The sequence below is a fragment of the Globicephala melas genome, chromosome 4 (genome assembly GCF_963455315.2).
Source record: "Globicephala melas chromosome 4, mGloMel1.2, whole genome shotgun sequence".
Lineage (NCBI taxonomy): Eukaryota > Metazoa > Chordata > Mammalia > Artiodactyla > Delphinidae > Globicephala > Globicephala melas.
The window spans coordinates 55,637,269-55,650,515 of record NC_083317.1 but is presented as its reverse complement, the minus strand read 5'-3'; the positions used below and the strand labels follow the sequence as shown (position 1 = coordinate 55,650,515).

The 13,247-nt window shown below is 38.3% G+C and overlaps 1 protein-coding gene across 1 annotated transcript in view; it reads left to right on the top strand.

Moving 5' to 3' along the window:
- Nucleotides 1–13,247, top strand: part of MORC1 (MORC family CW-type zinc finger 1) — a 179,422-nt gene that overhangs the window by 112,682 nt on the left and 53,493 nt on the right. The window contains 2 exon segments of the mRNA XM_060297564.1: nucleotides 11,741–11,806; nucleotides 12,780–13,025. Coding sequence (XP_060153547.1) covers nucleotides 11,741–11,806; nucleotides 12,780–13,025 — 312 coding nt within the window.

Sequence of the window (13,247 nt, the reverse complement as noted above, 5' to 3'; positions counted from 1 at the left end):
GTGGCTGGCAGTCTTGCCACATTACATCCCTCTCTGCATGTCAATCAGCCATTCTTAGTCACATCTGCAGAGACGCAGAGAGAAGGAGAGGTTTAGGTGTGTTGCCTGAATGATTTTCACTGCAGCGAATACTAATTTGGGTTTCACTGCAAATACACCTATTTGATCAGTGCCCATAAGCACCTGAACTCTATCCACAACCAGTTTTTGATGAGTGCACGTACTAATCAGGAACAGTCAGAGGCCGCCTCGTATCCCAGATGCACCTCAGGGCCTGTTTCCTGACTCTTCTCAGAGTGAGGTTCAGGTATTTGGCTTCCTTCCAGAGCAGGCTACTCTCTGGTTCCCTCTGAAGGAACCCTGTGTGTCTGAGCCTGTACCTCTGAGCTTGAATACTGTTTCTCATCTGTTAGACCTAATCTCACTTCTTACTCAGGACCCAACTTTACATTTTGAATTCAGTTTAAGGAAATGTACCTCATGATTTTTCTGATTTTGAACTCAAACCCCATAGCTTGTGCCCCTCAATTTAACCTTGTTAAGTCTTTGTCTCCTGATCATATTCTTTTTTTTTTTTTCCTGATCATATTCTTGATCTGAATCTGTATCCTTCTTCTGTCCTAACTCCTGTAGGCTTAAGCAGAATTTAAACTTAATCTCACTTGAGTTACATTTTCCACCTTGTCCTTTATCAGTATATGCTTTAACCTCCCACTCCTCCAGTCAGTCTTGCTTGGCTGGGCCCAGCCTTCTAGCAAAGGGCATGGGGTCTCTTGACACACTGGGGGGTTCTAATCCAATCCAAGAGAAATAACTGATGTTTGTCCATGACTTTTGCTTTGCAGTGGTCTAGAATCATCCTTCCTCTACTCTGAGAATCCTCAAGAAGGTCTTCTAGCCAAGACCACTAGTAGTAATACCTGGCATTTGAAAATAACTAAGTATTATTTAAAATACTTCTGAACAAGGGCAGATCTAGTTTTTTGGAGTCTGAGGTTTATACATTTTGGGGGATCCCCTTCAAAAAAGAAGGTGCAAAATTATAAACACGAAGTGAGACACAGGGCCCTGTGTAAGGGAGGGGTCCTGAAGCTCACACTTCATTTGCTTCATGATTTATCTGCCACGTGGTTCTGCATATACTATACCATTTGATCACCACAGCGTTTTTGTAGTAAAAGATAATTGCATAGTTTTCGTATGTCCAATTCCCTTCTCCTCTCCAGTTTCTTCCCTAAGATTTCCATAATTATGTATATTTTGGTGAATTCTAAAACTACCCTGAATAATTACTCTAACTGTACATATTACATACATGTGGAAACTTAAATGAGAAGGGTGAATGGAAGGATTAAATGATAAGAGCACTTACAATGTGCCACCCTTAGAGGTGCTTTATTTATTTGTTTAAAGTTATTTATTTATTTTTGGCTGTGTTGGGTCTTTGTTGCTGCACGCGGGCTTTCTCTGGTTGCAGCGAGCAGGGGCTACTCTTCGTTGCGGTGCGCGGGCTTCTCATTGCGGTGGCTTCTCTTGTTGTGGAGCATGGGCTCTAGGTGTGCGGGCTTCAGTAGTTGTGGCACATGAGCTCAGTAGCTCAGGCCCTAGAGCACAGGCTCAGTAGTTGTGGTGCACGGGCTTAGTTGCTCCGCGGCATGTGGGATCTTCCCGGACCAGGACTCGAACCCGTGTTCCCTGCATTGGCAGGTGGATTCTTAACCACTGCGTCATCAGGGAAGTATGACATGCTTTAAATATACTGACTCATTTAATCCTTATGACCATCCTGTGATTGTTATGAGTCCTTTTTTATCCACGAGGAAACCGAGGCACAGAGAAGTAACTTGCCAAGTGTGGGGTTAGGAATCTGCAGAACTGTGATTTCAACTGACACAGTCAAACTCCAGACCCCTCATTCTATTACTAGACTATGTTGCCTCTCTGGCTGAGGTCACAGAAACAAGGTAGGAACAGAGCTAGATCAAAAATATGAGATTAAAGGCCTTCCCTGGAGGTCCAGTGGTTGAGACTCCGTGCTTCCACGGCATGGGGCACAGGTTCGATTCCTGGTCGGAGAACTAAGATCCCACATGCCACACAGCATGGCCAAAAAAAAATTAAAAATGAGATTAATTCTTAGTTCAAAGCTGTTTGAACTACTCTGCTCTCCTGCTTTCAGTTTGGATTGATAGCTCTTCAGTGTGGGAGAAATTGGGTAATTAATAACTAATGGTAATCAGATTTTTTTATTTTTTGAGGAGCTCTGACTATATTAGGCAGAGTTGGAGGGCAGTGATCATTTTGGAAAGCTGTGCAGAGGGAGGGATGCTTAGGGGCTCCTTGAAGAAGGAGGCTGTGGAAGCAGAATATGGCGGACAGTACACTGGCCTGCTGTCAGGATACCTAACTTCAGGTCCTGGCTCTGCTGTTTATAAGCTGAGTGACCTCAGGTCTGTCTGATGTCACTAGTCCTTGATCCTAGTATACCCCTCCCCCTCCAGCTCAGTAAAAGGGGATTAGACTAGATATTTATGAAGACACATCCAATTTTAGAGCCTATGCGTATTAGTTGCGCATCTTCATTTACAGGCTAAGTTTAAAATATCTATATATATTAATTTTATTCTGAATGCAAACATGAGGTTTCTGGAGCAGAGCAGATCATTATTTAATTATAGCAAATAATCGTGCTGATTCCCTTTTGCCCTAATTTGTACCCCTGGGGCAACGGATGAGATGAGGCAGATCGTATGTTATCCTACATATACTGGAGTTTGTACCACTAGCATGGAACTCTGAAAGAAATGAATCTGGATATTTATATAGGAGAGGGACAGCCATCTCCGTAACCCTACACTACCCCCCGACAGACAAGCACACTTCCTTGCTCTTTGAGAAGGATTCTGGGTTCTTACTCTTACCCTTTGGAATATAAATAAATCTCTTGGGGGCAAGGTAAGACTAGCTTCTTCGGCTATGTCTCCATGGCCCCAGATCTCATTCCTTCCTTAAAATGTAAACACATACCTCCAGGGAGGTAGATTTCTTCAGATGCTCTCTCACTAATAATTAGTCATAAATTAAATTCCAAGATTTGTTCTTCTAGGCTAGGTCTCAAATTTTGGTAAAATTTGATCAGAAAGCCTTCACGGTGCAGAAACATAAAAATATTTTCTCTACAGTCCCACAAAGCATGGATATAAAATTAAAAGGGAGAATCTCCTGCCTTCCAGGGCTGTGAATCTATGATGATTGGGCCATCTGTGTAAGTATGTCACATGTTTGTAAAAATGCAGATTCCTGAGATCTACAGCAGACTGACTGAACAAGAATCTGTGGGACAGAAGCCTTAGAATCTGCATTTCTGCACAGCTCCCCACACGATTCTTATGCACCACAGACTTTCTCTTCTTTATTCCTGAGTTAAGGATCCTTCAGTTTCTCTGCTGCCAGAGATACTTCATATTATGCAGCTTTTGCTATTGAATCTGTGATTTTCAGGACTTTCCAAACATGTAAAGAAATGTAACAGTCTTGCCGGGAGAGTTTATGAGTGTCATATAAAAATAAATACTGATATTAGAAAGGTTTCTAGGGTGATGATGATTCTTTGAAATCTGAAAAGGTGATGGTGATGATAAAGATGATACCACTAGTAAACAACTACTCATTAAGTAACTGAGACAGAATTTGAAATGGATTAGCTATGTTACATGGATTTCTGTTTTGCAAAGAAATACAAAGCTGTGCCAACATTATTGATATTTTTCTATTCAAAATGTAGTTGAGACGTTTTCTTTTTGAATATTGTATTTATTTATTTATTTGGCTACACCAGGTCTTAGTTGCGGCATGTGGGATCTAGTTCCCTGACCAGGGAATGAACCTGGGCCCCCTGCATTGGGAGTGTGGAGTCTTAGCCACTGGACCACCAGGGAAGTCCCTAGTTGAGACATTTTTGCTGTGTTTTTCTATGATGTCTGAAGTTCTTTTGTAGAAACACAACTCTGAAATGAATATAAAAAGAGGAAAACTAATGGAATTAAAAATTTTTTTTTTATTACTCACAACTCTAGTGATGAGATTAGTAGTTCAGGTCAAAACTCATTACAGTAAAATTTTATAGCCAAAAGTAATTATCTTTAAGCTAGCACCAAAATTATACAAACCCAAATGATTTAAGTGTATCATACATTGTAACTAGGCTAGGCTCAATCCATTTTGCTATATTAGGAATAAGACACTGACATTTAATATAAAGCATCTCGGGCTTCCCTGGTGGCGTAGCGGTTGGGAGTCCGCCTGCCGATTCAGGGGACACGGGTTCGTGCCCGGGTCCTGGAAGATCCCACGTGCCACGGAGCGGCTAGGCCCGTGAGCCATGGCCGCTGATCCTGCATGTCTGGAGCCTGTGCTCCGCAACGGGAGAGGCCACAGCAGTGAGAGGCCCGTGTACCGCAAAAAAAAAAAAAAAATATATATATATATATATATATATATAAAAAAAGCATCTCAAATATGTGATAACATCTGACAGGTAGTGGAGAAGTTTAGTCACATTATGAGTGCAGAATAGACTTGTGGCAGTGTTTCAACAGTGGAAGAGATGAGCAGTAGGCCCTGGGAGCATCTGTTAATCACCAACATTTTATTGAGTACCTATAAAGTGCTAAACATTGTGATAGGTACTACAGATAAAAAATGACTTTGAGAGTTTACAGTCTGTTGAGAGAGATACCCGTATTACCATAACTATAAGGCAGTGTGATACATACCATGATAAATATAGGTAGAAAGAGATATAGGAGGCTTCTGCTATAAATATGGCTATATAGATGTAGCATCTTCCTGTTTTTTCCTGGGAGTCTTCTAAGAGCAACAGGAAAACAGAAAACAAAAATGCAACTCCAATTTCAGTCAAGCTAGGAAACATATACCAAAATACTGCAGTGCTGCCAAAAGCAGTCAAGATAATGCAGGAGCTCCATAGGAGGAAAGGAAGAGGAATGGAAAGACGAGACCAGCAATAGCACCTCTAAAGAATTAACACAAATACACTTACTGAAGAAGGGTTCATCTGGAGATGGAACAGCTATAGCCTTTATCTACAATAGCTGGGAGGCAACAGGAACCGTACTGGACCTGCTTTGGTTCACAGAAGTAGAAGATGTGGAATGCACATGAAAGTACTCCAAAAAGCCATATTTGCAGAAGCAGTGTTTTTTGGATAAAGATTAGAAGAAAAGAGGTTTTGCTTGTGGAAAAAAAAACTTGCCTAAACTCTTATCCTCTACCTACCCTTCCTATAGAAAATTCTGGGAAAGAGCTAGTCCTGGAAAACCTAACTCTTATAATGATGTATTTAAGAAACAAACTAGTAGCATAGCTAAATATCTACAAAAAAAAGAAAAAAATCCAGTAAAATATGAATATGGCACCATATAAATATATAACATATAAATATATAACATATAAATATCATAAACAAAAAGGAAACAAAATCCAGTAAGATATAAATGACAAAAAAGGAGCAACTACATCCGTTGCTGATAAAAAAAAAAAAAACTCTTAGCAAGTCAGGAACAGAAGAAAACTCCCTCAGTATGATAAAGGACATCTACAAAAACCTTACAGCAAAAATTGTACTTACTAGTGAAAGACTAAAATCTCTCCCCTAAGATCAGGAATTAGACAAGGAGGTTTGCTGTCATCACTCCAATTCAGCATTTACAGGAGGTTCTAGAAGTACAAGAAAGACAGAAAAGAAAAGGCATTCTGACTGCAAAGGAAGAGGTAAAACTGGTTCTTTTCAGATGTGATAGTCTATGTAGGAAATTGAATGGAATCTGTTAAAAAGTTACTGGAATTGGTAAAATGAGCTTAGCAAAGTTGCAGCGTTCAAAATCAGTATATAAAAATCAACTATTTTGATTTACTAGCATCAGACAATTGTAATTGAAATTTTAAAATATAATACCATTTCCAATGGTATTTCCAATAAATAAATAAATAAATAAATAAACCATTTCCAATAAAATACATGAAATACTTCAGGAAAAATTTGACAAAAGATGAGTAAGACCTGCACTGAAAACTACAAAACACTGATGAAAAAATTAAATAAAGCAAATAAATAGAGAGGTAACCTACGTTCATGAGTTTGAAGACTCAATATCGTTAAGATGTCAATTCTCTCTAATAGGTCTATAGATTTAACCCAATGTTAATCAAAATCCAAGCTAGTTGTTTGTGGGGGTTTTTTTTTGGTAGAAATTGTAAAATGTATAAAATTCATATGGAGTGCAGAGGATTTAAAATAACTTTGAAAAAGAACAAAGTTGGAGGGGTTGACACCATCTAATTTCAAGGCATTATAAACCTATGGTAATCAAGACAATTTGGTATTGGTGTTAAAAGAGACAAATAGAGCCATGGGACATAATAAAGAGTACAGAAATAGACTCATACATTTGTGGTCAATTGTTTTTCAACAACGGGACCAATACATTTCATTGGGAGAAAGAAATAATCTTTTCAACAAATGATACCAAAACACTTGGATAGTCATATATACCTCAAAATAATGAACCTTGACTCTTACCTCAAACCAAATAAAAATTATGGGAAATGCAGCATAGGCCAAATGTAAAACCTAAAACTATAAACCTTCTAGAAGAATGTGTGGGAAAAAATTTTAGTGGCCTAGGGTTTGGCAAAGATTTCTTAAATATGATACCAAAAGCATGAGCTATAAAAGAAAATTTAACAAATTTGATTCCATCAAAATTTAAAAACTTTGCTCTTCAAAGGACACAAGAAATCAAAAAATCAAGCCACAGACTGGGAGAAAATATTTACAAAACTCTATCTGATCTGGACTGATATCTAGAATGTATAAAGAACTTTAAAAACTCAATAATAAGACACACAACACATTTAAAAAGTAGGCAGTTTTGAGACTCTAAACAGAGGACTCAGCTGAGCCACACTGTACTTGGGCTTCTGCCCTATAGAACTGGTACTATCAGTTCTTCCTATTGTCCCTCCAACCTGAGGGCTCTAAGAACTTCCTGCTTTTGCTAACATCTAGGGTATCTTCCATCTGCTGGTAGTCTTCTTAGCCTCTTCCATCTCTTCTGTTACCAATCACTGTAGTAAATTCCTTCTGTTCTAAAAGAGTGGGAAGAACATTTGAACAGACATTTCACTAAGGGAGATGTACAGACAGCAAATAAATACATGAATGTAAGCATACATCTACACAAAAACTTACATGCTCATAGTAGTTTTTTAAATTTTTAAAAAATTTTTTAACATCTTATTAGAGTATAATTGCTTTACAATGGTGTGTCAGTTTCTGCTTTATAACAAAGTAAATCAGTTATACATATACATATGTCCCCATATTCCCTCCATCTTGCGTCTCCCTCCCACCCTCCCTATCCCACCCCTCTAGGTGGTCACAAAGCACCGAGCTGATCATCCTATGCTATGTGGCTGCTTCCCACCAGCTATCTATTTGACATTTGGCAATGTATATATGTCAATGCTACTCTCTCACTTTGTTCCCAGCTTACACTTCCCCCTCCCTGTGTCCTCAAGTCCATTCTCTATGTCTGCATCTTTATTCCTGTCCTGCCCCTAGGTTCATCAGAACCATTTTTAATTTTTTTAGATTCCATATATATATATGTGTTAGCATATGGTATTTGCTTCTCTCTTTCTGACTTACTTCACTCTGTATGACAGACTCTAGGTCCATCCACCTCACTACAAATAACTCAGTTTCATTTCTTTTTATGGCTGAGTAATATTCCATTGTATATATGTGCCACATCTACTTTATCCATTCATCTGTCGATGGACATTTGGGTTGCTTCCATGTCCTGGCTATTGTAAATAGAGCTGCAATGAACATTTTGGTACATGACTCTTTTTGAATTGTGGTTTTCTCAGGGTATATGCCCAGTAGTGGGATTGCTGCGTCGTATGGTAGTTCTATTTGTAGTTTTTAAGGAACTTCCATACTGTTCTATATAGTGGCTGTATCAATTTACATTCCCACCAACAGTGCAAGAGGGTTCCCTTTTCTCCACACCCTCTCCAGCATTTATTGTTTCTAGATTTTTTGATGATGGCAATTCTGACCGGTGTGAGGTGATACCTCATTGTAGTTTTGATTTGCATTTCTCTAATGATTAATGATGTTGAGCATTCTTTCATGTGTTTGTTGGCAGTCTGTATATCTTCTTTGGAGAAATGTCTATTTAGGTCTTCTGCCCAGTTTTGGATTGGGCTGTTTGTTTTTTTGATGTTGAGCTGCATGAGTTGCTTGTAAATTTTGGAGATTAATCCTTTGTCAGTTGCTTCGTTTGCAAATATTTTCTCCCATTCTGAGGGTTGTCTTTTGGTCTTGTTTATGGTTTCCTTTGCTGTGCAAAAGCTTTGAAGTTTCATTAGGTCCCATTTGTTTGTTTTTGTTTTTATTTCCATTTCTCGAGGAGGTGGGTCAAAAAGGATCTTGCTGTGATTTATGTCATAGAGTGTACAGCCTATGTTTTCCTCTTAAGAGTTTGATGGTGTCTGGCCTTACATTTAGGTCTTTAATCCATTTTGAGTTTATTTTTGTGTATGGTGTTAGGGAGTGTTCTAATTTCATTCTTTTACTTGTAGCTGTCCAGTTTTCCCAGTGCCACTTATTGAAGAGGCTGTCTTTTCTCCACTGTATATTCTTGCCTTTACCAAAGATAAGGTGACCATATGTGTGTGGGTTTATCTCTGGGCTTTCTATCCTGTTCCATTGATCTATATTTCTGTTTTTGTGCCAGTACCATACTGTCTTGATTCATAGTAGTTTTGTTTGTAATAGCCAAACACTGGAAGTCACCCAAGTGACTATCAATAGGTGAAAGGACAAATTGTGGTATGTCCGTTCAGTGGAATACAACTCAGCAATAAAAAGGAATGAACTATTGATCCACAAAGCAATATGGATTAATTTCAAAATAATTCTTCCTAGTGAAAGAAACCAGACGAAAAAGATTTATGATTCCACTTAAGATAAAATTCTAGAAAATGCAGATGATCTATGCTGAGAGAAAGCAGATCAGTGGTTGCCCATGGATGGGATGGGGGTAGGAAGAGGTGTAGGGAGGGGTCAGAGGGAGGGAGCTCAAGGAAACCTTTGGGCATAGTTAACTATAGCAAACACTGTATGATATATATGAAAGTTATTAAGAGAGTAGATCCTAGGAGTTCTCATTACAAGGAAAAACTTTTTTTCTTTTTTTATTGTATCTATATGAGATGATGGATGATAACTAAACTTATTGTGGTAATCATTTCACAATATATGTAAGCCAAGCCATTACCTTAAACTTAATGATGTATGACAATTATATCTCAAAACTAACTGGAGGTGGGGAAGGAATACAATGCAGCTGTAAAAAGGGAATGAAGAAGCTTTTTAAGTACTAATAGAGAAAGATCTGTAGGATATATCCTTAAGTAAAAAAGAAAGATGCAGACTGTGTGTATAATATACTACCATTTTTCCCCACCTCAGAAAAGCAGGGAAACCTTATGTACATATGCTTGTATTATAGATGACGTATAAGCAAATCTCTGGAAAAATAAACAAGAAATAAGTAGCAGTGGTTACTTGTTAGTGGAATATGAACTGGACAAATAGAGAATGGAGTAATAAGGAGACTTAAAAATACACGTTTAAAAATATATGTTTTTCCATGTGAATCTGTATGTATAGTGAGAGATATCTATATAAACATCCAGAAAAATGTCAGGGGAGTATAGAAGTTAAAGCAATTAATTTTCCTTTGGGGAATAGGAGCAGGAATTCGGCGTGGGTAATACTTGAACTGAGACTTGAAGGATGAGTCAAATTCGACAACTGGAGGATATCAGAAAGGTCATTCCAGGCAAAGGAAATGGGTGATACAAGGGCACGGGGACATGAAAGTGAACCTGAGGAATAGTAAATGTGACTGAGCATTTAGTGTATGAGGGCAACAAGGGGTGTCAGATGGAGGGAAAGAGGTTCAGAAGAAGAATTTAGAAAGTTAGTTGCAACCGTTTGAAAGCCGCTTGTATGTCATGCTAGGTGCTGTTTGGCTTTATTTAATAAACTTGAATTGAATGTGGTCTGTGTGCCACACCATGTGGCAGGTGCTACCGAAATGAGACTCTGTCTTCTAAGCTAGTGGTCTCAGTCCTGACTGCGTATGAGAATCACTCAGAGAGCTTTAATAACTACCGATGCCAGGCCCCATCCCCACATAATTGAATTAGAATGTCAGGGTGTAAGGACTTGGCATCAATAGTGTTTTTTTTAAGTCTTACCAGGTGATTCTAAGCAAATGCATCCAAGTTTGAGAATTCCGCCTCCCCTTCTCTTTCCCCCTCTTCTTCTCTCTTGTCTTCCTTATTTTAATGAAGTGAATAATATTGTGTAGAAAGGGGTTGTGGCACAGGTCTAGAGAAGTCTCTGAACTGGAAGCAAGAAAATGAGGAGGTTATAGAAAATAGTTCAAGCAAAAGACGATAAAGTCATTTAAACAGGGAGGTGACTTGAGACTAGTGCAAACCTGTGGACTGAGAGTGATTATTAGCCCAGGACAGCCTAGCTTGAATGTCTGGGTGTTTGGTGATGTTACTAGTCAAAAGAGGGACTGCACGAGGAAGTACAGATTGGGGGGGGGGCAGTGGGTACAGGTACACAGGTGAAATAATTCAGGTTTGGAAGGGTTGCCTTAAAGGTACCTACAACTTATAAGATGCCACCAAGGGCCATTTGGATCTCAGGACAGAGGAAAAGGCCCTATTTCAACATCTATGCAGGCCATTCACACTGGAAAAATTTTCAGCAGCTCCAACCCTTAACATCCAACCCAAACTGGAGTCAGGACTCCAGTTTGGATGTTAGGGTATTAACAAGAGCAAGGTAAATTTTCTGTGCTAGAGAGCGTGGACACTGTGCTAGATACCACGATGGCATCTGTGGCACAGCGAAAGAAAGTGGGTGCACCAAAAAGGAGGTGCAAGCGGATCCCCTAACCAGGGTCTCATTCCAAGGGGAGTGACCCTGGGTCTGGGGTGCAGGCCCACGTTACTCTTTATGTTCTCTTTGAATATTTCATTAACATCTCATCATTTTAGTGTAACAATTATCACATCAAAATATTAGCTTAGAAGGTGCTTCTTTTTCAGGAAAAACAAATGCTTTCTCTCTCTACTTATGCCTCTGAGTACAAGACAGGAGTTGGTTGCTGAGGGTAAGGCAGCATCTCAGTTATTAGGGACACAGTTAAGGCCAGTCTATCCTCAAAAGTCCCTTGAAGCTCAGGCCCAGAGCTCTGAACTATACAGAGCTGTTGCTGAAGGTCAAGATTTATTCCAGATGCTGGGACCTACAAGTGGAGACAAAGGGTCTCCAGAGAGGGGAGATGAGGGCTGTGGAGACAGTGTTTAATACAGTGGCCCCTTGTATTGCTTTTAAGACATTTGATCTATAATACTTCATTGGATTGTCTTGTACTGTCCAGTCGCTACCAGTCAGACATCATTGCTCTGTGTCTAAACTGAAAGGGACTCCTTAGTAATGATTGGTGAGAGTATGTGATCTTGGCGCTTCTTTAAGAAATGAAGAATATTGAATTATTTTAATACGTCAGTTGAAAGTTATTTTTACTTACATTTGTCTAATGATTTTTTTCCATAATAGCCTCAGTTTATACCAACAATTAGGATCCCTGCGTTCACTACCACATGCCAAACTTCAGCACCTAAGGTGAGTAATTAAAGTGGGATTGAGCCATTTGTAACATTTCCCATATGAAGGATAAGACTTATCAAGGGCTAAATGTCATCATGGTTTAATAGGTTCAGAAAGTGAAGCACTGTTACATATTTTTTCACTGTCATCATTTTTTTCTTATTAGAGTAATACATGTTTATTAGGAAAAACTCAGAAAATAAAATATAAATAAGAAATTTAAATCACCCATTGTTTTACTGCCTGGAGACATTGACCATTTTAAATATTTTAATGTATTTATAATTGTATCTTTTCAGTATATCCTTTCCAATATATTTCAAGATATATTTCATAGAAAAATATATATTTGTGTATTATATAAAATTATACATTTAAAATCAGAGAGAGTGTGTGTTTGTCCTTGGATATATATTTGCCTAGAAATATGTTGTGTATGTAATTTCTACATTGTTTCTTGTTTCTGCTAAATGTCATATTATATTCCTCAAATGTCTGTTATTATCTAAAATTTAAAAATTTTCAAACCTTTAGAGTTATACCAATCACACACAAAAAATTATGGAAAACTCTTTATAATTTTGTTTCTTCACATTTCTTAACAGGCAAATGGTGGGATTGATAAACCCCAGCCAAACTTCAGATGAATAGATTACTGACCTATATGCACCAGGGATCCAAAAGCAAGAAAGTCTTTGTTGGGGAGGAAGTCAGGAAGCACAGTGTATTCTCAATTTGCATCCTCAAAATCAGAAAGTTTCTTGACTCAGCTGAGCTCTGCTAAATCAAATTCTGAATGAGCCATTACAGCTGTATACATTTGCCAATGTATTTGCAACATACATTTGCCAAAATTCTAAGCTTCTGATTTTTAAAATTTTTATTAGAAATAAATATCATCTAATGTCATAAGATTATAAGGGAAATGGTAATTAATTATAAATAAGCCAGCTGCCAAAAATTAAAAGCATGTTCTTTGTTATTTAAGGGAAATACGAAAATTCAGAGAATCAGGCCTTCCGGTGATGACTTGATGCATGAGTCTCTTTCATCCTTTGAGCTTTCGGTCAACCATAGAGACTGGAAAAGTAACACAGGAGAGGCGGATTCCGGTGTAGAGCATGTTTCAGAGACTAAAATTACGAAGAAGCCTATGCAGAAGAAAGTGAAACCTCAACAGTGGAGACATCCAGCCGCCCTGCTGGAAAATGTCAAACTAGCTGAGAGATCCCAGGTGTTTTCTTTTTTTCTTCTCTTATTCACAAAATGTATAGTAATTCACTTTTCCAGGAATAGCATTCTGTAAGGGTTTTGCTTCATTTTCACATTTTTAAAGCACTCTAATTATAGCATACACATTGTAATCTGAGTTTCCTGGACAAGGTTCCAATTTCTTTTTTTTTCCTATATTCTCTCTTTTGGAGCAAAAGTCAGGTTGCTAATATCAGCACCGAAG